Source organism: Melanostigma gelatinosum (assembly GCF_949748355.1).
Source record: "Melanostigma gelatinosum genome assembly, chromosome: 14".
Lineage (NCBI taxonomy): Eukaryota > Metazoa > Chordata > Actinopteri > Perciformes > Zoarcidae > Melanostigma > Melanostigma gelatinosum.
This window is the reverse complement of record NC_136647.1, coordinates 6,994,752-7,021,067: the sequence shown is the minus strand read 5'-3', so window position 1 is coordinate 7,021,067 and position 26,316 is coordinate 6,994,752. Positions and strand designations below refer to the sequence as shown.

At 43.7% G+C, this 26,316-nt stretch overlaps 1 protein-coding gene across 1 annotated transcript; it reads right to left on the bottom strand.

The window, feature by feature from the left end:
- Nucleotides 1-1,180: 1,180 nt before the first annotated feature.
- Nucleotides 1,181-26,316, bottom strand: dpysl3 (dihydropyrimidinase like 3). The gene is made up of 14 exons (XM_079283452.1): nt 26,169-26,316; nt 19,117-19,205; nt 17,762-17,946; nt 15,968-16,132; nt 15,782-15,843; nt 14,506-14,586; nt 13,377-13,445; nt 12,225-12,345; nt 11,006-11,162; nt 10,547-10,688; nt 9,307-9,477; nt 6,352-6,531; nt 5,214-5,367; nt 1,181-2,834 (listed from the first exon to the last, which is right to left on the bottom strand). The coding sequence occupies exons 1-14, from the start codon at nt 26,205-26,207 to the stop codon at nt 2,740-2,742; spliced, it is 1,710 nt and encodes a 569-aa protein (XP_079139578.1). The 5' UTR covers nt 26,208-26,316; the 3' UTR covers nt 1,181-2,739.

Sequence of the window (26,316 nt, the reverse complement as noted above, 5' to 3'; positions counted from 1 at the left end):
ACTGGTTAGAATTAAACATTCTGAGGCAAATTCTTACTCCTCACTGAGAAGACGTTATAGCATCTGCAGCATTTGTATGCCATGAAAATGTTAGCATCCAGCCAAACTATCTCCCTTTATCTCAAACACAGCAACTCTGTAATTATGGGGGGGGAAATTACCTCAAAGGGGACCTCCTCCGCTATTGGTGGGCTTTGCGTTGGCTCTTTCATAATAAACATGTTTAACATGTTTAACATGTTGAAATAAACATGCCTCTAATTGAACAAATTAAAAAAAGAGAACCAGCCGCTGGCCAGGTGAAAGCGTCAGCATTTAGTTAATTGATTGCAGGTGGTCTACTAACTACACTTTAGAGCTGCGTAGTGTCGCTCAGCGTTGCCCCTGGTGGCCAAGAGATGTATTGCATCAGAAGAGGAGCATACTGGACTTTCGCTGTGGGGCATGAGCTGTTGATCCAGTGGTAACAAGGTTTATTTGTCATAACAACTCAATATTTATCTCGGCATTAAGTAGCGTTTTTACTGGGCTATTAGAATTGTTACAGATCTGACATGCGGAGCAAGGAGAATATTTATATATCTATCCAGTATATATATACTTTCTTATTTCTGTGATAGTAGGTCAAGTCTCCCAGAGATGCTGGTGTAAATCAAACCTCATGCTTCTATTACGCATGTTGTTCATCCAACGTGAACCCCTCAACTGCCTGAATTGTTTACACATGTCAGTCACGGCCACGATGACTCACTGTCTGAATAAATGGGCAGTTCATACACTATAAAAGGAAAGATATAATGCCCAAATAAAGTGGAAACTCGAGGCGTATAAACAGCCAGCAAAGATGTGGATACAGATATATAGTGCCCTGGGGTTTTAAGCAATTCTGGTTTATTGAGAAATGAATAATGGTTTATTAAAACAAAGTAAGGAGACACTCAACATGTAAAGCTCAGCTGCCTGGATGTGTTAAGAAATTGTAAAAATTGTAAAAATGTGCGACGTTAATTCATGAGGAAGGTCAGATGTGATTACCATAACATAATTGTAGCCTACTTTTACACTCTCTGTAACCTTAGGTCTCTTTCTCATTAATTAAGACCATTTTTATAACCGTTCCTTTTCTTATGTCCACCTTTAGTGCATACTTCTCAATGGGAAAAAAAGAGATGCCAGTCAGTCAGTTGCAACTCATGTTTATTCAGGAAACAAATCATACCTCCACAACACACCTTGTTTTTTTTACCTGCCATCTCTGGGTTTTGATAAAACGGTAAAAAAGAATCAACATTAAAAACAACAACAAAGGTTGTCAAACTAACATAAATACAACAAACCACCACTCGTTCCTGCCCCAGACTCTGCCCCACAGCAACCAAATAAAACGCTTCCCTTACTGCACCGCGATCCTCTGCGTTGCCAGAATACAGCAGACACACAAAGAGCTCTAAGCCCCCCTCAGAACATTCAGATCCAGAGTGCTTCACGTAAACTAACTTGGGCCCATGGTTATGTTCAGGCTGGTGTTGAATTAGCATTGGTCAGAATGGCATTATGGGCTATGTAGGGATGACAAGGGAATGATGGTCTTTCTCTTGTCCTAAAACGAGAGCCCAGTTAGTCAGGAATGAAAGAGTCAAGCAAGAGGTGAAGTGCTGTTATCTGAAAGCAGGTGTTTGTCACTTATTCATTTAATTGCATCTGGTTTTCTTCATTGCCCTCAAGGGAGTGTATTTGTACTTCTTCTGAACAGCTTTTTTTTTTGTTATTATTTTCCCCCTCTTTCTCGCTTTCAAGATGATTTTAGGATGAGCACATTTAGCAGCCAATAAGCTAGAAGCAAATGCAAAGGACGGTTTCTTACAACGTTCAATACAGCCATGATGGAGTGCAGGACATTTAAATAAAAAAAATTGGGAGATACAGAATGCTAAAACCCTTTCTATTCATGTGTCTGTCTTCCTTTAATAACATCAATAATTAGCCAATCAATACAACATGGGGATGGTATTCATCAAGCACCTCAGAGGAGAGGGGCAAAAGGATCATGGATCACGTCACCCATGATGTTGTGGCCCATGCAGCGCCGTGTCCAACTGCACTCCTGCTCTGAGATCTGATGAATACCTTTTACTTGGTCCAGTAAACCCAAACGGGCTGCAACAAACATCACTCACAACGCTACATTACATCTACCGTATATACACAATGCCATCTAGAGCTAATCAATGGTACTGCATGATCAAAAACATGGCTAATGTGGGATCTAGTGTTGCTGACTATGGAGAAAGCAGGCTACTGAAAAGGGGGTGACATTGAAAGCCAAACAGGGTGAAAGAACCATCGCATCAATCTGAGAAAGGCACTATCCATGTTCCTTTGAGAGAAGAGTTTGTTGGTATTTGGTTGAATGTGATGGTATGCAGTTGTACTGGTGTAATTTCCCATTGCCAAATAACACAGTGAAAATGTTCTCACTGTAGTGTGGTGTATTCTATACTGAGAAGAAGTGAAGCTGAAGACTCTAAACAAACTCCCCAGGAAAAGGGATGCTGTTCTCATCTGAGCGTGGTAGCGTTGTGACAGGTAAGGCATGAGGATTCAATGTTTGGCTCTTTTAACTAATCATGGTCCTCTGCATCTGCTCCTCCCTCCCTCCCTCCTTCCCTTCCTCCCACCCTCACTCCTGCACTCTGGCTGCTGTCGTTTTCTGGACGCACCCCCTCGTCTTGCTGCTGTTTAACTGAGGGATGTGATGTTGGAACGACCACCAGGGGGCACTACGATACGCCGGCCAGCAGGCCTGATCGGGAGATCATCTGGGATGGAGGGGCCTGGACAGAGAGGAAAGGAGAGACGGAAAGTGAAAAATAAAAAGAGCAAAGAGGCAGTCGGAAGACAGATCAAGAGTGAAAAAAGGGGCAAAGAGAGAATTATAGAGAGACGTTTAAAAGACTTAGAAATCAGACAAATCGCTTCAGATGCAACAGTACGATTTAAAATTCAAGAAAATGCTGCAAATCAGTTTCCCAAATATCATCTTCTCTTTGCAGAAAACCCAATGGTAAGAAATGGAGAAAAGACATGGTTTTATTGAGCAACCTGTCTTTACAAGAGTAGGTTATGTGTGATACCTCATCGATGAAAAACGACGGTGACCTCCGCCGGAAAGAATCTCCACATTTGAGTACCGGTACATACATTTAGAGGGGAGTAAGGCTGCTCTTGGTTTCCCAGACTTTGTTATGTTTCTTTGTGTTTCCGTGTGTATGCGTGCGTATACAGTACGTGTATGTACTCTCAGAATGAGTCAATCTATTTTAGTTTTTCCAGGGCCACCACCTGCAGAGTGTATTTACTTGTCTGGAATGAGATGGGAAGGATTGTTTGCTGAGATACAGTGTGTCATCGTCTGACATCACTCTACTTTCCATTTATATGCTCGCTGTTAATTTGTTGCAGCGGAGGCCCTGGCTCATCCTTTGGAAACCCGGTGCTTTATGACAAACTGTCGCTTCTTTTGTTAATGTTTCAGTAGCACTCATACAGGGCATGGTCTGCTGAAATATGAATCACCCTGTCGTCTCAGTGGCAGGTACATTTATCATCGACAATGTGTCCTGGAAAGTAATAATGCGAGTGTATGACAGCAAGTATTTGTGTCCTGTGATGAAGTCTGAAAGGATTGACAAATGGGACAAATTCTGGTTTTAAGAGCAGACAGAACCTAAAGTAAAGTGCATGCTAACCAACGACAACACTTTATGAGGTTTTTCAGATGGGGATATTAATACGTAATTAGAGACAAGCATTACAAAGGTGTGTATATGTAAATCCAACTAAACACCAATCTGTGGAGTTTAAAAATGATTTGTCCACTATTTGAAAATACTAGATGCATTCACAAATACAGCCAATACCCCTGTGAGAACAGCTGTGTGCTGTCCAGGTAAAACAAAAGGGGGTCGCTCTCATTGATTTACATGGACATATTCCATCAGGAATGGATGGAAACACTGACTATCCGATTCACGATTTTACCATGTACACAAAGTTTCACTGTTTGGCAGCATGACAGAAACAATTTCTCACATTTGTTTTGTAAATCAAAGCTAATCCAATGCCTTACATATGGGCATAATCAGACTGTCACTCAGCAGCTCCGCATAATGGAACAGATGTCGAGCGTGAACGCATCGTGTTGTGATCTCTCACATAGGCTTTCTTACTAGACCATGTCCAGAAGCCTGGACTGAAATCATGTACGCTGTGCGTTTTAGGCCTTGAGCCAAAATGCATATCCAGCGTGACTTAGAGCAAGTGTAACCGTGGAAAACACTTGAAACTATGTGGCTTGACATTACTAAAAGGCTGTAGTTACAGGTCACAGTGTCCTAAAGAGCAATTAAAAAGATTGTATTTGAGAGGCGTGAGATACTGTAAGAGAGTAATTCAGCGGGGGAAAGGGATTTAAGGTGCATTTCTGAGAGATGAGTCATCACAGAGAATGATTGAACCGAGTTAGGAAATAATATGTTGAGTAGTGCAAAATACATGTGAAAGCAGGAGAATAGAAGCCATGATTTGCTTACTACAGTGTGCATAATACAGACATACCAAAGTACTGAGCTCATATCTCGAATGCTAATTCATCTAAAAATGTCTATAAAGTTACCATCCTAGATGCGTATGGGTCAAAAGTAAAGTTTGTGTGGTTTCAATTTGGGGTCATGTTGACTTCATGGCAAACCACAAAACAGCTAACTGGTTGCGTACACAAATGCAACTCCATGCTGTCTGCGCTCTGGCTCATTAAAACTCAAAAGGAGCTTAAGTGGGCAACTTAATGACTTGCATTAACAGACAAATTGCCCTTTTTTCAAAAGGAGCCTGGTATACTGCAGACAAACACAAGCCAGACTCTGCACATCATAAAGCATGAAACAGGATAACGGGAGATTATTAGGTTACTCTACAGGCTTGAAGCTTATCGCCAAGGGATCATTCAGAGCAACGTGCAAAAATAAATCACATGACTCCTTCACAGCATGACGTTGTAGCTCAGTTGAGATAAAAGGGGGCCGTGATGGTGGATGGACTGATGCACATGTCTCTGATGCGTCTCCACACAGTATAAATCAATCCAGACCATAAACAGATGAAGGGCTGGGTTTGTATTAGGAAGCTGGGCTGACTGCATTGTGCAGGGTTACCTGTTAGACTAAATCCAGACTGGTGCAGGTTTCTGACAGGCTGTTTGGTGGGAGAGGTACGCGCTGAGGCAGAGGGGGTGCCACCACGGGCTATGGAGAATTCGGACACGGGGCCGTCGTACATTCCCCTGGGTACTGCCCTCAGGACCGCCAGCTATGGGACAAACAAGAGCAGAGATGGCGGCGGTGAGGGGAGAATAAAAAAAGAAGCTTCGGTGTCACAGACAGATTTAATGTTCCCAAGTCCACGGCTGTTTTGCATTATACGGTTGTTTTGTGTCTGAATTATATATGCATTTTTCAGAGAGCCTTTTTCCTGCCGAGAACCAGTTCCAGATTTACACAGACAAACACAAACAGACATACGAACACAAGCAAGCAAAGCCATTTCACAGCAAGTTGTGAACAAGCCATTGTCTGTCAGTCAGTCAGCCTGTCAGTGGCGTGACTCAGAGGACTCTTGGAAACTCTGTGAAGAGTTAAAAAGAGACATCTGTGAACAAATAAAGCGTCTACCAAGACAAACAGTGCACTGTTACTACAGCTACATGTTCTCATCACCAGCCAGCTGCAAATTAGGAAATTGTTGAACAATGAGATGTTTGGCCCATGAGATAAGAAGGCAAGAGAGCAGACGGCAGGGTCTGCTTTGAGTTTAAACTGCTGTAAATCAAATGGTCGAATGGGGTCAACGCTTAATACTTTGAAGGAGATAGGAATTACCTTTTTTTATTCCTTGATGAGGTACAGCTACTGGACAGTGAGTTAGAGCTCTTGTGGGACTACAGTATCTTATAGTAACTGTAGACTCTTCTACTGTATGTGGTAGGTCCCTGGAAAGTCATACACATCCAAACTCACTGTATCATCTTTAAAAAACCATGACGACAAAGCTCTGAGCTCTGAGGCTGAACCATGGAGGCTGATGTCAGACTTACTGTATCTCCCCCACATCCTACTTCACTGCCTCCATCCTTCCCGCCCTTTTTTCTCCCCACCATTAAAACTTCTATTCCAGCCCAAACTTTTCTAACTTCCAATCCAATAGATCTTGACTCCTACCTTCCATCTTCGCTTTTTTTTTTACTGTGTATGAAGTGTAAATGGTAGGTTGGGGAGAAGTAGAACCAGTATTTACCTGCTTCCTGGCTTTAATACGCTTGTAGGCAAAGTCGGGGAAGGCAGAGCAGGGAATGAAGTGGCCCACGCCAGAGATGACATGCATGTTCCCATCTTCCAGAACAATCTTCCCCTGGCAAACCACCACATGTGGGGCTCCACGCAGCTCCATGCCCTCAAAGACGTTGTACTCAGCAGCCTGAAGCACACAAATACAACGATTAGATACTTAGGACAAAAGCTGTGAAATAGAACAGAATGCATTAGCACAAAGAAGTTAAGAAGTTATAGAAATATGTAGATCGATCATGCGAAAACTAGAAGAGCAGATACATTGACAGTCATACAAATGTGGCGTAAATGTGAACCACAATCATATTAAGACACATATGCATACACTATATATTCTCACACAAACACACAGAAGAAGAATCATATCCTGTTAAGCCCTCAATAGAGCATTCTGCCAAACAAGCCGGACATTTTAAATCCGATTCATCTCATGAGTCATATCAGTATTTAAGGTTGACCGCCTGGATGAGGAACAAAAATATTGAACATAAACACAGTTCATCAAAGCAACACCGTAGCAAAAGTTTGCAAAAATAACTCCATAGATAGTAAGAATGAACATGGTGGAATTTTCATTTATTTTTTTATATTTATTTTCCTTTGGAAAATTGAATCAAATTCAATTTGATCAATCTAATTCAATTTTGAGAGAAACCCCCCAGTTGTCTGTCTCCTTCGTTCATTTATCCCTCCTTCTGTCTGTTTGTATCCTCTTGTCTTTCTCCCCCTCACCCATTCTTGCTTGTTTTACGTGATCCCAAGATTATTGTGCCCCATTCATCCTCGTCCAATTTCCCTTTTTGTGCCACCTTTCTTTGCTCGACATGTTTGGGATCTGTGATGGCCCCCTCCCCTGACTCCATTGTTCCGAGTTTCCTCTGCACATGGTCCTGTTTTCTGCTGCCGTCCAAATTCAGGCCTGAACAGGACATAACTAAGACTTACTGCATGCCAAACATGATGTCATGACTGAGCAGAGTGTGTCTCGGAGTGTGTGTGTGTGTGTGTGTTGCTGCCTGTTCTTGTTTATGTGTCAGAAGATCCTTATTACCATCTATGTATTTTTGTGTTGACAAGAACAACCAATCCACACCAGATGTGGGCTCAATGATGACAAACTTAGACACAGCACAGTGTAAATCCTATTTACTCTGCAGGGCAACGCATTCACCAACACTGTGTGCTGGTAAACAGTGCCGCTTCTGTTTGGCCTGGCCTCAGACTATCCATTAAGGTGGATTTATTGGAACTGGGAGCTGCCGTGCTCTGCTCTTCTGCTCTCCTCTGTTTTATCTGGAAAGGACGGCCAGCAGGAAATGAAAAGGTGACATCATTACGTGAGAACCCAAGGATCCTCAGTGGATGTACTCCACATTTGGAGAAGGCGTATTATCAGTCCAGTTCTCTCCGTCTCTTTCCATTCCTCCATCTGGAGACAGAGACAAAGTTCCGTCTCTCCTACGAAACAGCCGCCGTTAAGTCTTTTAGCAAGGCAAAATAAAATCTACAATCTATAAGCGTAACTTCATCATTACGGAAACCAACTCACACATGTCGTTAGTAAATGAAGTCTTTCCTCATTCGTGTATTTCTGTATACGCAGGATTTGTGCTGGGTCAGTAAAGCCCTAATTTCCTGTGCAGAGGCTTCCTCTGCTGCCGAGTGGGCTCTCTGGGATCTTCTAATGTCTGCTTAATTTAATAGAATAGAATAGAAAAGTACTTTATTCATCCCCAAGGGGAAATGTGTCAAAGTAATGGTAGGAACCTCATTTTGTAAATGTGTCAAGTGTGTGTGTCTGGCCTTTGTCTTTGACCCGCAGAGTGAGTGCAAAAAAAATCTGCTGTTGCATAATACAGTTTCACATATTTGTAATATAGCTTCACTTGTTTGATGAATTGCACTGTGTTCACTGTGATGTGCTTTTAGAAAGAAAGCAGCGCCAGCAGGCAACAGATCCCAAATCGCAACAAAAATCTGAGTGAAGGAGAAGCAATGTGGATTGTAATTGCAGAGGATGGAGTCGATGGTGGTCACGCTACACTACCAGCTCTGAATCAGACTGCACGAGACGTTTCCCTTGATATCACATGTCTTGTGACCAGAGCTGTTTTCTACTTTATGGGTTTACGAGTGGTCAAGGAAAGATGTTCCAAATCTCTGCGGCTTGTGGAAGTATTCGAAATATCAGTTTTCTTGCATAATCCTGTGCAATCAATGGCATTCTCTAAACATGAGAAAAATGTCCGGATGATGTGTTCAAGTGAATGTCATGTAGATAAAGGAAATACCTCTTGATTATACAGCTCATATCTTCATTGTTGATTGACTGCAGTTGGACTGTTTTGGACAATGTTTGCAGCACTGACATAATGTTTGTCCATTTCAATAATCCATTTTGTTTCCTGATCATAACTCCGGTCATTGCTGAGAGTTCTATGGATTTAGTGAGGCTCAACTTAACAGTGAGAGTTGGTCAAGTACAGCATGAGATTATTATTAGTGGTGAACATCCACTGAGACTTCATTTCCGTTCAGAGGAACTGAGAACTCCCTGGAAACTGTTAAAAAATGTGCTCTCTCTCTCTCTCTCTCTCTCTCTCTCTCTCTCTCTCTCTCTCTCTCTCTCTCTCTCTCTCTCTCTCTCTCTCTCTCTCTCTCTCTCTCTCTCTCTCTCTCTCTCTCTCTGCACACACAGATGTGGAGCATATGGATGGATGCCATCAGGGTTACTGTAACAACAACAGCACAGACATTACTCAAGAAAGAGTCCCGTCATTGTTGGTGTACTTCCCTCTACATGGATGCGCTCTAAACTCAACTCTCAAACTCACACCAGGCTGAGCCGCAGAAAGTTCTGAGTTAAAAAGCACGACCTTTGACGGGTGCACAGCGTTCTCACCGAGTTGTGTGTCTTGGCAGTGATGGTGCGGATGGAGTCTGTGTCCCAGATGACCAGGTCAGCATCAGAGCCCACGGCGATCCGACCCTTACGAGGGTACAGGTTCAGGATCTTAGCGGCGTTGGTGCTGGTGACTGCCACAAACATGTTCTCGTCCATCTTACCTGTAGTCTGGGGGGCGAACGAGCATAAACAGGGAATAGTAAGCATTTGTCAAAAAAAGATTGGTTACAGGATACAATGGTGCCCTTCATCTCGTAGGGAAATATTCTCTGCTCCTAGACATAGATGGATTCACTTTTTGGATATATGTAGCTCTGGCTGGATCACATTAAGATGACATTCTCCTTTTGGGTTGAGGGATTACAAAACTCAGTGCAATTTGCCTATTGAACCAACAGATGAGTTGCCACTTTGCTTTTTAATGTTGATATTAGCATTGTGAATTTCCAAAGCAGTGCCTATCTTCCACTGAAGCAACACAGAGATGATTTACTTTGCATCCTCTGTTCTGGTCCGGACCGAGTGCCGGATCAATCTGGGCCTGTGACCAATTTCTGATGAATGAATGAGACCAAATAATGAAGCTTAAGGAAGCTTAACTCAGTCCAGTCAAGTATGGTGTGAGCTTGGGCTTTAAGTAACCACCCAAAGGAAATAGATTCCGTGTAACTTATTAAAAGCCCGTCGACTTTTTACAGGCAGCCCAGCACTCCACAGCTGTCGAAAGCTACATGCTGTGTGTCTGTTAGCAGCAGCACTGATGTAGCGATAACGAGAGAGAAGGAAGGGAGAAAAACGAGGGCAGAGTGCTGTATCCAAGGGTGAAGGAAGGGACAGATGTGGAGATAGAAAAGGAAATGGCAAAGCAACGCAGAGACAGTGACATCAAGGCAGTGAAATAAAGCTCGAGAGAGTTAAAGAGAGAGAGAGTAATCACCGAAGAGAATCATTTAGAGAAAAAGAGTGAAAGACAAACAAAAGAGCCTTTTAAGGCCATTTCAAATGCAAAAATGTAGTCTGTTTTCAACTTCTGCAGAAGTCCGATGTTTCCTTGCCATCTGGGTCTAAGACAACATACAGAATTTGCTAAATAAAGTCCACAACAATATTGACGTTTACAACGTCATCAGGCGAAAAAAGCGATTCCCTTTCATGGAAGTGGTGGCTCTCAAAACGAAAAAGATACATTTGCTTCTTTGTACAGTTTCTTTATTTGGTTGAAAAACGTAGTCCTCACCACAGCTTTATCCCAGATGAGGGTCATCCGCTCCTCCACTCCGTTAAGACCTTCTGGGATCTGAGTGAAGTCATCCTTGCCAATGGCCTTCTGGGCCACGCTGAAGGTACAGTGAGCGCTGCCAGTCACACTCAGGTCTCCGCTGGGGGACAAAGAAACATGAAAATACAGAGTTAAGATGGAATTATACCAGCACAGCACAGTACACGCTGTGAATCACAAGTAAAGACGTTTATTTACTGTAGCAGGACTTGCACAAGAAAACAAAACAAGGACTGTGAGTTAAAATATGCCTAAAGCACAAACATTTAGTGGTGTTTCCTGTTTCCAGATGACGCTCAAACTCAATTACCAGACGAAGCCCACCAGAACACATTCATCTAATTTATACTAGTTCGATTATAGTCCGATTGTCTGATGAGAAACAACTCGACCAGAGGGAGGTGCAGTGGTGCGTACCTGGACAGCATTGTGTTCAGATAGTCTGGAGTGGTGGGATCAGGGCTGAGAGGAGGTGATGTTACAAAGGAAGCCGCCTTAGCCCAATTCTTGCTCCAGTAATGTGTCCCATCAGTCCCCAGGCTGGCTGTGATTGGCTCCCCAAACACAATATTTCCTGGGAAAGAAATAACAATAAAAATTCTGTTCCGAGTATCAAATGTAAAGCGTATCAAATTCATTTTAGTGGTTCTTGGCAATCAGCAGTTGCATCGATGAAGCTTGATTGATTTGTCAGCAGTTTAAATCCCACTAAGAGCTTTGGTAATTCATTTGTTTGCAGCAGAGGAATCATGCCTAATCTCTAAATAAGCCAAACATCACCCTTGGACATGAACAAATGTTGATGTTGGGTCAATTGTGGTTGAGCTTGTTCTTCCATGCATGATGAGTTAAGAGTTCAATTCCTGCCCCGAACATTTTTGTGTTTCTGCATGGTCCTTTGCTCTCACAACTCACCGTTGGATGTCCTTCCTGCTTTAAATGTCAGGAAATATGCTCGGGAGAATAGTTCCAAACAAAGGTGTCAAGCCCATAAAGGCCCCTAAATGGTGTACAAGACTGCAAGTCTTTCTGAGGTCAGCCTGTTTAAACCTCATGTGGCCTTTTGCCAAAGACATCCAAACACACGTTCTTCTTCTCTGCCCTCTCCCCGTTTTCCTGTTCCATTCTCAAAAATTGTACATTGCACATTCCATCGCAGCCAGACAGCCCCTCGGTTCACCTCTGCTCTTTCCTGGGACTGTGAGGAATGGGCTGTGTGACGGCTGAACCACAGAAGAAACCTGAATGACAAATCTGAAAATTCCTCTGAGAAGAGCCTCTTTTTTAACGATGTCAAGCAGAGACTCTGTGTACATCGGCAGCTTCAGGATGGACAGTAAAATCCTCTTATAAGGGCATAGGTGTAGTGACATGCTGGTATGTGCATTTCAAACATCTCAGAAAATCAGAGAGAAAGATGGCAACCAATGAGCAGAAGTAAAATATCAAATAAAAATTCAAAGCAAAAAAAAGAAGAAATTTCTACGATTCAGATCGAATATCTTTTTTTCCCGAGACGATACACCATTATAATTTCACAAACATTTAAAAAACAAACTAACATCAAAGTACAGTACAATCGCTCATTAGATCGAAACACATGGTTTGAGATATTCTGCATTATGCTGTTCTTTACCTTTTTTCCTTGCCTGTGAGATGATGTCAGCGGCACTCTTGCTCATGACTCGGGTCACATAGAGAGGACAGTTGGTCTGGCTGGCGATGGTGATGGCACGAAACACCGCCTCTGCCTCCAGCTACAGAGGGGGATAGGACATTGTGGTGGACTTGGAATGTTTTCACCATGAGGATTTTCTCAAATTACCTTCAAATATGTAAACCACAGCAAACTATGTATTTTCGGAACCGCATTATTTGAATTATGTGGAAGCTGATAAATCATAAAATGGATTACATCGAGTTAGATGAAAGTAAATTCATGAGATTAGCAAACAGATGCTAAATAAACTGCGGTGAGGTCAGACGAGAGCGCCACATGCTCATTGAACTAATTTGTTTTTTGTTACCCATTGGTGATTATTAAATTGCTAAAATATTTTGTGATACAACAAACAACTTCCTAAATGGTTAACGAGATGCCAGTGTATGCCTCCAGAGGTGTCGACTGTCTTCTTCATGTGCAAACACTTCAGCTGATTATTGTGCTCCAGTCTACAAGCTCAACCTGGGTCCAATAACCAATACATTAAAACCAAACAGGACACCAGACACTGATAAAGCGCCAATCCAACTTTGTCTCAATTAAATCATGTAACCGAGCTTTTGATCCTTAAGACGCCACTTGACTGCATGACACGATGAGACTGGTAGGACACCTCCGCCGCGCTGCACCACAGAGTGGAAAATCTCAGTGACGCTAAAGGCCGACAAGTTGCTGAGTTGAGAGCGTGGCTTTCATTCACTGTTTGTTAAAGGAACATTTGCGGCAACAATTGGCGGAATCAGGGAGTTTTCACCCAACGCCTCATATGTGTCTGAAACCACATGTGTGTAACAAGAACAATGTGTGTCAAGAGCAGTCAAAGAACGTCATTGTGGACAATGCGTGTGTGTGTGTATGATCCTCGTAAAAAAAACATAAACGGCATTAAAACACATTAAAAACAGCCAATATTTCAATGAAAAGGCTTTGTGTCAAAACAACTGTACTTGGCTCTTTCAAAATGTTAATTAATGTAATCAGTGTATAGGTGTGTGTGTGTGTGTGTGTGTGTGTGTGTGTGTGTGTGTGTGTGTGTGTGTGTGTGTGTGTGTGTGTGGGTTATACCTCTTCTGGCCTGCTCAGCACGTGTCCCTCCGGTCCGGTGATGCCCATCGCCAGCATGCGGGCCTGCTCCTGTTGAGCAAACACGCAAAGAGTTGACTGCTGAGCTCAGAGGCGTGATACTGTGTCTGAGTGTTCAGTGATTTGTGTGGTCGGACCGATGTAAAGTTTTGTTCACACTCCAAAATAATATTCTGTTTCTGTTTCTCTCTGCCTGTGCGAATGATGTGAGAAGCAGTTGTATCATGTGGGTCAGGCCACACACTGAGGACTGAGGCTGCTCTTTTGTGTCGCAGTAAGTGTTAATAGCGAATTCGTTAGTTCGTTTTATTCTCAGAATTTGACCACTTTGAGTCAACATAGGACTTACACTTTGTGAGGAAGGATATTATTGAATTTTTTTGCACTTCATGTTTGTTTCTTTATGTATTTCTGGAGAGAAAATTGAAGTTTAAGTTTTCCTCAAGCAAGCATCTAGTGGTCATAAGAGGGACTGCAGCTTGAGACACTTTCGTGATGGTTTCAGCACGTATCCATGGTGGCTGTTGCTTGGTTACAACATCTCCTCTGCACCAGCACTATAATCCACACACTGGTCTAAACAATGCCTCTCTATCTCATGAGCTCTGAAGTAAAAATCAGGACATGACATAATCTGGGGTCCAGGGAATCAGACTCCATCAAAGATGTAGTTTAAGACTGGATTGGAGATCTGGGATTTGCAATGAATCAGATCCAACACACGCACACACACACACACACACACACACACACACACAGTGACAGAATCCAGGCATGGTCTGCAGCTCTGACTAATGCCAACCCCCTCAATCCACCAACTATTACAGGTCATTCACTTTCATGTGTGTAAACTACGCCCACAGGAAACACATGCTCCCTCTCATCAGTGACAGCGTGTTTAGTCTGTATGTAGTGGAGATGCACGGCGATAAGGCTCGACCAGACCGGCGACATGAAGTGAACTAAACTCACATAAATCACACGAAAACCAAAACAGATCGCAGAGTTGGCCACGAGACAAGTCATTAAAGGGAGGGCAGTGACGAGTATGAGGCAGGGGGGGGGGGGAATGTGAAGAAGAGCTGCATCTGTCGGTTTTATTTGTCTTTACCTCAGCGATGATCTCGCCATTTTCAGCATGGACCTCAGCGATGCCTCCCCTCTCCGCCAGGAAGGAAAAAACCTCATAGAGCTGGAGGAGAAAGACACAGAAAACGGTGAGAAGTCACAGTGGCACTGTTTGTATGTTTAAAATCCTGCATGGCTGTTTACACAAGAATCAGACGCTTCTTTTTTATCATGGGGGTCATCCTCAAGCCGCAGTTTACAAGAAGCCCGCAATTTGCATGATGCCTACTACGACACGCTGCAATTATTGTGTGTGGTCTCCAGAGATGGTTACACTCTTGTGGGATGACCTGCAGTTGCTGTTATGTTGCTGCACCACATTTCCTTAGTGAGCTGCATGACATCAGTTTTCAAGCTGGACTATTTCAGTTGCCTCATGTGCGCCCTCTGAGCGACCAAATTAGCTACGGCTGTGCATGAGAAACACGAAGAGTCTCGCCTCACACCGTCTGGACTTCGACTTTCTTTTTCTACATTTACCAGCTCCACTTACAGCATGAACTCACTACGCTGTGCATGACAGGCTGCAAGTTACATAAGGACAGGGTGTGTCGCGGGAGAAGAAAAGATTCATTCTTTCTAAAAAATGGAACAGTAAGTTGGATGTTTTGTGTGTTAAAGTGAAGGCAAACCAAAGGTCAGCATTTACTTACTGTTTAGACACAGCAGTGGCTGATTTAAAATAATTGTAATTGCTTTTATTCGATTCCCTAAATAAGGTAATGATATCTAAATCACTTACTGAGTGCAGCCAGAGATGCTCTATAACAAAGATAAGATGCATGACTAGCTCCACCGATGGTTTGAAACGGTAAACACTTCTTGTCTCCAAAGTGGGCGTGGTCATTGCTGTTCATACTGGCCACAACACAATTCCATTTTAAGGAATTCAACTCAGAGCGGAAAAGCTTTCGTCGTCATGAGTGTTTTTTTTGTGGTTGTTGTTTTGACTGGAGCCACATGAGTTAACCAACCTGAGTAACCATGATCGGAACAGGAACAGCAGGCCTGGAGGCAAATGAGTGGGGTACTTGAGATTTCTGGTGAGTTCTTTTCCATTTATTCAAACGATATTATTCACTATAGGGGAGCGTTTGTGGTGGTTTGTGTGAAGCGTAAGCACTCATGTGGTGGTTGCCTACCAAACATTTTTAAAAAAGGATGCAGCGAACTGAAAAGAAGAACTGTCGAGTTTGCCCCCCTATCTCTTTGCTGCTTTTAATTTATTTAAAGTGTACACTATGTTAAAGTTTGTGTACCTCACTGTTGCTCATCTGGTAATAGTCCTTGTAAGCCATGTAGACCTGGAACGAGTTCACGCCTGTAAGAAAGAAAAACAACATACGGAAGAAAACATGAGCAATGGTACTGAAACCGTCCTAAAAAAGTTCAAAGACGGATATAAAAATGGTGAGTAGATGTTCTGTTACGATGTCACAGCCTACCTTTCTCCTTGATGAGGGTATCCACCTCCTGCTTTACGCTGTCGTTCCAGTGGGTGATGTCCACGTGGAGGGAGTAGTCGCAACAGGTCTTCTCATCGGCCCACTGCCTCCACTGGGCATAGGCCTCCATCAGGCTGCAGCCGGGTTCCGGGATCACATGGTCCACTGGACGGTCGAGGAGAGAGGACAGAGGGATGAAGGGATGAGGGAAGGAGAAGAGAAGGTTGTATGGAGAAAGGGGTTTTAGGAGAGAAGGGAGATGGATGCAGAAAGGAGAGGTGGCAGTGGAAATGAAATGATTGGAAAGACAAAGAAGTGTTAGAGTGTGTGACAGACGGGGTGATGTCTGCTGGTTTCAACTTTCTCCCTGTATTCTTTATCTTGCGTAATCAGCTGTCTGTCTGAGTTCCTGCAGTGCTCAGCCAGTGGGGGCCGACCTTGTCAGATTACATTTTCAGCATCTTTGTCTGGGTGCGGGTGTCCTTGATACATTTGGGGGCCATTTCAACAGTGGATATTTTCAGACCTTTGTTGTTTTTTTGGTTATGTAACCAGAATCAATTCTCTAGATTAGAGTTTGGCACACAAGGCCGGTGGATTTTTAATGATGGGACCACCCACGCTTTTGGTGGCTGAAACATATTAAACATACAACATATTAAAGTTATTGTGTTACATCTTTTAGTATATTGCCAGTAAGATTTAGTGGAACTGCAAGTAAAAATAGTCCCACACATGCAAACCTCCCTGCTGAAGCATAACTGTCAATATATTTTATTTTATATAATAATATATGACATATAATTTAGATCATCATCAAATTCGACACGCAAGATTATGCTCAAGCACCTGAAATCACAAATATCACAAAAGACAACGTTTAAAATGTGTGAATTTTTCTATTATTTAGATTGTATACCAAACAGAGAGTACATGCTTGCCTTTTTGCTTGCCGAAGGTAAATTTCACTGAAATTATAAATAGTAAATCCTGATTGTACACAACAGGACAGCACAAGTGATCCTGCTTCATCTTACTCAGCTGTAATAAGATAAGACCGCCTGCTGGCTCAGCAGCTGACTCACCTCTTTATCTCATTAAAGATGTGCCAATCCGCTTATCTGGTCTTTGCATGTTAATAGCATCGAGCTGGAAACGACAGAAATAAAAACCCTACCATTGTCTATCGTGTAAACCATCTGAACTACTTTTGCGTTCACCTTCACACCAACACAACATCATCTGTTTAGTGGAGACAGACATGTACAGGAGGATACCAAACACAGTGCACGTTTTCACGCTCTCTCCAACACGTCACCCACTGGAATATAATCCCTCAATGAACGGAGCCCATGGACAGCGCTTACTACAGGAGCAGGTCTGTTGGTGAATGCCTCCGGTTGAACACAGCGCCACACTGGCAGACTAGCAGCAGCGTAGCAGCCAGCTCAAAAGGAGTTAATGGTATTAATGAGACTGTGGTACCCACCAGCTGTTAGCTGTGATAGCGTGTACATGTATACCCCCCCCGTGCTGTACATAGACAAGTAACATGCAGACAGACACTGGTGCTGGATACACCCCCCTCCCTTCCTGATCCTACCCCCTTACACTCAGTCTTTTGTATGGTCCTCTTTTGGAGAGCTGCCCAAAAACAGACCAGAACCGCTTCCCGTCTCTTTTTTCCTGTTCCTTTGTTCAGGTCTCGGCCATCTTTTTTTCCTCTCTTTTTGGCTACCGTCTCTATCTCAAACTCAGCTGGACTGTGTGGGCGAGCTTTCCTACAGCCCTTACCGATCATGGTCGTGCCCCCGGCAAGTGCAGCCTTTGTTCCCTGAGCGAAGTCATCCACGGTCGTGGTTCCCCGGTACGGCATCTGGAAGTGGGTGTGGATGTCGATGCCGCCGGGGATCACCATCTTCCCGTTGGCCTCGACGGTCTTCACCCCGCCGGGCACGATCAGGTTGTCGCCGATCTGCCTGTTCGAGGGAAGTGGATGTTGTCATAATTGTATGATGATGTCATAAAAGATGTTTAGACAGCAGAACATTACTGGGCCTATAACTATTTGGGCTATGTGCCAATTCAGTGAATCTGATTTAAATCACGCTGGTATACTTTCAAGTAAATCAAGATAACAAATGAATAAAGCAAGTAATTCCTAAGCACCGATGGGCAGGAGGTGGCTGATCTATAAACATGTCAAGTCACAATTTGATATCAGCAGACATTTTTCTGGAACATTTAAATCATAAGCAAATGTTTTTAACTTTAAACTGGCCCCCAGAACAACGTCAGCCACGCTTGAAGCAGCACATTTTCACCGTGCCAGCACATCAACAGTTCGACCCTGCTAAAAGAAAAACCCTGTTGTTCAGACGTTATAGAGGGACACGCCAGACGGACAGAGAGGCAGGCAGCAGCCAGTGTCTCTGTGAGTTTGCCAGCAGCCCAATGGTCCGGCAGGCCTCTGGGTGTTTATTATGCAACACCAGGCTTTCCATCGGTGCCTCTCTCTGAGCTGCCTCACTAAGGGACAAGGGGGGACAAAGAGCCTAGAACTGGAAAAACCAAGTGAGAACAGGACGGGGAGGAGACACAGAAGGAGGAATTCACACACCCTCGCCTTGTCTGGTGGGACGAATACATGCTCATACTGGAGGACGAGACTGGCTGCTATATCGCCACAGCTTGTCTTTGACCCAATGGAACAAAGACTCTGTTTTTGGTTCAGGTCAGCCAGTAGGACACAGTGCGTGATGAAGCAGCTTGTGCTCATGCATTTATTGATTGACGTTTCCATACCACTCATTTATAATTAGACTGCTGTAGTGAGTTTGGGTTGCTTTGCAAAAATATGACAATAAGGAATCCGAATTCCCTTTTAACGTTTTCACAAATTTGACCTGGCCGACGCATCAAATGTAATCCAGATTACTTCACATGTTGAGAAAAATGTGTATATGTCTGCATAAGTGATCTGCCCTCTCAAAAGAAGGATGCTGTTTAACATGAGGGAGAGGCTACAGATGAGCTACATACTGTACAACTTGAGTGAAAGACAGGAAATGGATGAGGAGCGAGTGGGAGATGGAAGCAAATGGAAATGAATAAGAGCAGAGCAGAAAGGAGGACAGCGGAGGACTTACTTAATGACGCCATCCTCCAAGTAGATGTCGGCATGGAAGGACTGGTCGTCATTCACGATCCTCCCTCCTTTGATCAGAAGCCTGTCGCTCTGTGGAGAGAGGGATGGGAGGGACAAGAAGAAATAGATCGTTATGATTCGATGCAGTTTGGCTTGAAACATTGTCAAGTAAGCAAACTTCATTAGAGGATGATCTACTCAGCCTGATCATTTCTTCTGTATATTTAGAGCTGGACAATGCTGTTCTAGTTCTCTTTAGTTGGATCATTTCCTTCTTCTTTCACCCAGAGGAGATGAACAATGTCTCATTCATTCGTTCATTCATGGCAAGGAAGAGAAAGGGCATGTTTGTCAGTCTTGTCCCATGTAAACACACCACACACAGTTTAGCTCGGGACCCGTCCCTGTGGTCTCATGCAAGTGACCCCACAACGACATTTTCTTGACATCGTTGTTAAATGAGTCCAGCGAGGACTATCTAGCACTGTTTCCTCAATGGAAAATGTGCAGTGATTGTAGTTAAACTGGTGCAAAAACTGAATCGGGGAGTGCCAGTTTGATGAAATGAAATTAAAATGATGAATATGAAGAATCGAATTTCAGGAGAAGGTATTCCGCCAGGAAGACAGGGTAACTTATATTCCCCTGCATTACAATGACCGCTCATGGTGATAACATTTGAGAGGCTGACATTTTGCTGCTGGTCGCAGAACTGAAGCTGCTTTTAAGGACTGATCATGGATTAACATCTAAAACCATGTTTATCCCGATTTCATGAACTGTGGATGTTATTTTCTCAGTTTAATCCATTTATCCCACGGACCAAAAACGGCAATCGCCAATATTGGTCTGATCTGGGAGTTGCCATCAAATCTGCTGCCGCTGCACCACGGACTGACTCTCGCAGAGCGTTGTAATGGCGACGGTTGACTGCAGGGAGAAAGACTCGGGAGGATGGGAGACTGGGAGCATGGTTTAGCCGACTACTTCATGGCTGTCGAAACCCGGTGGACGTCGACATGGATAGAGGGGAGTTTGTTAGTTGGTAAAAAGGACAACTGTGCAGCTGCTTTGGGAATCTGTGGGCAAACATTAAGACGAAGGCTGCAACGTCTGATACGCAGCAACTCTCTGTTATGGCTTTTTAGGTTAAATGTTATGAGGTTTTGTGCTATTTTGGGGACAAAACAAGTAACAGATATACTGTATATCAAATGAGAAATCTATTCATCAATGATGAAAATAATCACAAGTTACAGCCCATCATGAGCAGTATCTAAAAGAGGACCAATCTGGAGTTTCTGGAGAAACAAAACGACTTTTTTTTCTCAATCAATAATATTAGGTTGTATTCTAAACAGCATGGATTCAAAAATACATTCACACATGATATAACATTCTCAGTTATTCGCCCTGCATCCATATTTTCCATATTTTTATGTGTGCAGAGATTTACAGGCCTGGCAGTGAACCCAGTGTTACATCACTATAATGAAGTGCAGCCACTCCCTCACACAACAGACAAAAAAGGAGGAAAAAATAGAATAATACCGTTCTGTATGCATCTCAGATGATACAAGCTCAATGTCTGCTGAGCTCATAATCACACGCAATGTGCGTGTGTGCTTGTGTCTTTGTGTTTGTGTGTATGTGATTTAGGTGGTGATGGAGAGGTGTGAAACAGAGCCCAGAGCTTTCCCTGGAAACCGCACCCTGAAGCAACGCATTACAACACGCAGTCATCGGCAGCTGGAGCACAGCACCAGATCATACTGTTGAGCCTGCAGCTCTAAATCTGTGGCTCGGTAGCTCAGAGATTATTGGGATGACTGTAATATAGTTCTGTGGATGAAATGCTTTGGAAATAATCAGTCAGCGCCTTACAGAGGTGTGAACATTTTCTTGATTCTAAGAGGCATCGCGAGGCAGAGCTGGACGAGTAGCATGACTGCATCTGTCGAGCTTGTTCCTCTCCTTTCTCCTCAACTGCAATAAATTGCGTTGACAATACTTTGAAGAAATCGCCGACATGGAGTCATACACCAAGCGCTCACTGTTTCCAGCTTCTTAAATTTAAGGATTTTTTTGTTTTTCTCACATTCATAACTGTAAGTTGAATATTTATTTAGGAAAAAAAAAATCAAAGACTGCATCAGACAAATAAAGATGTTTCATTTGATTTATAATACTGCAGTGAGAGGTGTGTACTCATGCATGTGTGCCTTACTGAAGTGCTTCAGTAGTCTCGCTCTCTCTTTCTCTCTCTCTCTCACACACACACACACACACACACTCATATTCCCCTTTGTCTGTTTCTGTCCACTCTCCTCACTGGCCTTGATCAACATGCAATCATTTGACAATCAATAGCATTTCCATCACACCAGTTTCAGTATTCCATTTCAGTGAATGCATCTGCTATTGACAGTAATGTTAAAATGAGCTTAGAAGCTAGCGAGTCTGACCTGTTGCATGATGTTGTGCCCTAAAAGATGGAGCAAATGATGCCCCTGATGCCGTATCTCATGAAGGAATACCCCAATGGCGGAGCTAACGTTACATTCATCAGCCCCCACGACAACAACACATGGAAGCGAGTGATCGACGTGTGTTGACCATATTTATGGACCATAATCGAGTAAACGTTTCCGTGTACGTGTTGATTTTAAAGTAAAGTTGATGTGAGAGAGAGAGCGAGAGAGAGCGAGAGATAGAGAGATATATAGACAGACAGACCCGCAGCGCTGTAACTACGTCTGAAAAAATAAAACTTCTAAAACTTTCCACGAACTGTGTCTGTTTGAGTTTATAGAGGAAGATCTTAAGTGTCAAATACAACCTTTCATTATTAAAGACTACTTCATTACTCTGTCATATTTTTTTTTAACGAAGCAAGCAATCCACTTCCTGTTTACACCATCACGCGCATGCCCAGTGTACGTTAATGGTCACGTGCTGTCCGCCTTCGAAGGCTGCCGTGTGGATGCTCCAATAATGCTGAAAACTCCCGTGTGGACGGAGATCGGTTCTATTTGAGAACTCTGCATCCAACGAGACACGGCCTAGTGTGGATATGGCCTAAGATTAGTGCACTAAGCTTATCTGGTACTGGCCGATAAAGAAAAACCGTGTGGTAAAAATGAAGGAGTCAAACCAACAAAACCGTTACAGCTGGAGAGAGAAATAAATAAAATATCTAAAAATGAAATGTTTCACCGAAGATCCAATAAAAGCGATGCCTTGCTCTTGGGGCAAACAATTGAAGCAAACATCTGTTTGGCTCCGACCATCACAAATGTTTCATCTTCACTTCCATCAGTGTACTTGTTGATATGGGATTGCATGCGTGACTGTAAACAGACGAGGAGTTGGTGTTTCCACCAATTCGGACAGTTGGAGGAGGATTAGCTGAAACACACATCACGCAATCACAACAGAGGTCAACCACAAATGTTTATAAAAAGCTGCTATGCGAGTTGCTGCGATCAAAGAGACGTATGCTAATGTCTGTCATTAATCGAATCTAAAATGCTAGAAGTATGCACGGTTTAGGAAACTGTGTGCTTCCAGTTGCTTTACTGTTCTGATGCATTTTAATTTAAATCTGAAGTCATCGGGGAAAAAAGTCATTCATCTAATTTTACCTTCCGCATCCTCCCTCTAGAGCTGACAAGCTCATCAATTAAAACATCTGGCAAACGATGTAGAGTAAAGTTCAGGTGGAATTCAATATCTTGTCATTCAACTCTTGGGAAGAACAAAAGCACCAACAATAAAGCACCTCTCGCTGCACGGGAAGCTGTCATTTTCTTTTACAGGCCGCGGCAGTAATCGAAAATAGACGACAGGATGTTATTCTTGTACTACTACGCTGATATGCACTGACAACTATTTTTTTCCACTTCCACCAGACTGGAGGGAGAAGCTCATAAACGGGGATGCAAATGAATGCCAGGCCCTCCTCCATGCTTAATAAGTCGGGATGGTGTATGAAACCATTAGAGGAGACCTCCATTAGCTGTGACGGAGATCCTTGCGTGCGGGAGAGAGCAGGAGGGGGAGGGCGGGGGAGGCAGGCAGGGACTAGTGGAAGAGGGAAGTCATCCTGAGTGTGCCTCTGCTTCAGCCCTGTTGCCTAGCAACACAAAAATATGTTTACCCTATAACCCAAAACTGCACAGGGTTTTTTCTTTCACATTCTGGAAAAGTGAAAACAATGAGACTTATCAAGCTCAATTAATTGCGGAAGACTCCCGCCAGCCGCGGCCGTACAAACAAAGACCCGGCACGCCTTGAAAGTTGATTGTGATAGGCCGGTGTAGTGCAACAATGTTACCATGGCGACACAAACAAAAAGACAAAACCCCCAAAATATGGATCTGATTGAGCCAGACAGGTTGAATTATAAAGTGTCTCAGTCAAGAGGTGTGAGAGGCGTTGGTGTGTGACTGAGGTGTGTGTGTGTCGAATCACATCCCCGGAGGACAAACCAAACAGCGGTTGTGTTTCCCTGCCGTCGCAACTGTATGTCGGTCGCCATGGTGAGTTGCACGGCAACGCCTGGGTGGCCACGGGGTATTTTGTTTGCACTCGAGCCCGCTCTGCTGCAGCCTGCGTGGCGATGGCACACTCGTGGTTCTGGCGCAGCCCGGTGTTGTGGTCCGTCGACGGGGTTTCATTTCCTAGGGGCCGTGCCCACAGACGCCCATTCCAGCTGGAGGGGATTACTGATGACATGGACCAGCCTGGAACAACACTGAGGCGGCTGTGAGCGGGTCTGAGGGAAGGGAAGGACCACACCTAGAAATCTGACGGAGCCACTCTGGCAGAGAGCGGACGCAAGGCAACAGCTGGAATAGAACGGGCTGGAAATACAGAAGGAGAGTCTGGGAGGGGAGGAGGGTTATGAGCAGATATACGCACAATGATTTAAGACTTCAAAACTTACTGGGGAGATGTTAGTCCATTCACCGAGCTGATGTTCAAGTTTTAGTATGGTTTTTCTTTTATAAAATAGTGGTAGAGTGTTGATTTTTTTACAAAGTTAAAGTAAGAGAGCAAGCTGCCGCTTTCCAGAACCACCTCTTAAAACCTAGATGTGCTTCACATTTTATGGTCAAAAGACTGGTATTGAGTTTCTCTCTCTCTCTCTCACTGACAATATCCCACCACTACAGGATATATGTCTTCAGGTTTGCAGAATGACACTTCTAATTCTGAAAATGCAAGAAATGCAAGGAATTAAAGTAGCATAACTTCAATCTGTTGGCGAGAAAAGACACTGGACTACCTTGATATGTTGAGAGTAAAATACTGATTTGAGGGGTAACGCGGTGTACAAACTGTGCTTGTTCATGACATCATGTTTGAAAGCCAATGAATAAGTCTCCTGTGAACTAAAGCGGTGTGACGCCACATTATCTCTGCTCTTGGTCAAGGACATCAGTGAGATACTTTACTGTGGCAACAGCTGAATGTAACATGTTGGTTACCACTCAATAGAGCTTTTCTTTCAGGATTACAACAATCTCCAAACTGAAAAATGTAACTCCTGTACCCAGATTGCATGTATCTTGAGGCCATCAAACTCACTTATGTTATGCATTTTTCTCGTCTGTGATTTCTCGCCTCAGTGTCAAACTATAAGAGAGGAGACAGATCTTTCCTTGGTGAGCCTATCGTGCTCTCTGCTGCAGCATCACTTGCTGATTATATCAAGTGACATGTGTGTTTGGACATAAATATCACATCCTATGAGATTTGACACCCCAAAATGCCACCATAGAAGAAGGTTAAAGAAAAAAAAAGGACCCAACCTTGGTGGTTGAGGGGTTGGTAACATGAACATTTTCATTCCTATAATGACTGTAAAACATGCCATGGAAAATTCTGGCCCAGTTTAGCATATTATAGCGACTTGGCCTACTTAAAGAGTAATGTGCGTATAGTGTGCTCAGAATACAGACAAGACCTCTACTGCGGTCCCCCCCCCCCCCCCCCCCCCCCCCCAGAAAACACCCATTTGGTGTAATATCAGCTGAGGAGATGAGACAAAGGCTGTGTCTCCCACAGCCGAGCAACACACCCCTGACTGCAGCCTGGGCTGCAACAATGAAAACTGGAAGGCAGGCGTTTCAGACTCACTCTCTCACACACACACACACACACACACAGAGAGAGAAGGAGAGGGAGAGGGAGAGGTTTCTCTGCAGTAATATCACACACCAGCACCCAGCTGGCTGGCTGAGTAACACCTGCCTGCCCCTGAATTCAACCTCCACCCCTCGATGCTCTGCCTGGAGTCTGAATCTTTCTCCCTCCCATGATGCAGCTCACAAGCGCCCCACTACAAGGCCAGCTAATCACAGCTCATCACAAATGGGTGTGTATCCCCCCCCCCCCCCTCACCTCTCCCCCAACTCCCCTCGCTCTCCTCTGCACCAGCCCATGTCTCTAGTGTGCAGGGGCACATTTCCATTCTTCACATTATTAAAATACAAAAAATGATGGAAATGATGGGTATCTCTTTATTTATTTATTGCTAAATGTAAATATTATGTAGGGGTAATCGACATAGCATATAGCACATAAATGCAATATCACAATGATATACCACCAAACTACATTTATTAATAATAATTAAGAACGATCGGGCACCATAAACCACATCTATGGAGAAGTAATTTCCTGCAGAAACATTCCAGTGATTTCTCTTTATGGGCGAGCCGGCTCGCGACACGCATGGAGCCGCGCAACAAAGAAGACGCAGGACACCTTTAAGAAAACGCCTCATCTCCCTGCTCGCCGTCACTATAACAGACAGTCATGCCATTTCATCGTGCGTATTTTTTCCAACGACTTCCAGCAGTCAATACAAAGACAAATTGACAAATTGACTCGAGTCTCGCTGGTGGCTGCTTTTTATGTTTCTGACACATCGCTGTGAAACGGCAGCGAGAAGCACTAACGCAGCGATTTTATTTTATTTTTTTTGCAACAGAAGGCATCAGAAGTTCCCACAGCCAATGAAACATAAATAACTGTTTTACTCACTGTGATCTTTGGGATGTTCTTTTTTCCTTGGTAAGACATGTTTTCGTACGATTCCACCTTTAAAAGTCAAGCTTTGAAAAGACGGTATTCCCTCTCGGATGCTGCAGCGGCCCTCGCCTGGATGGGAGAGTCAGGGAATGGTCGCCGC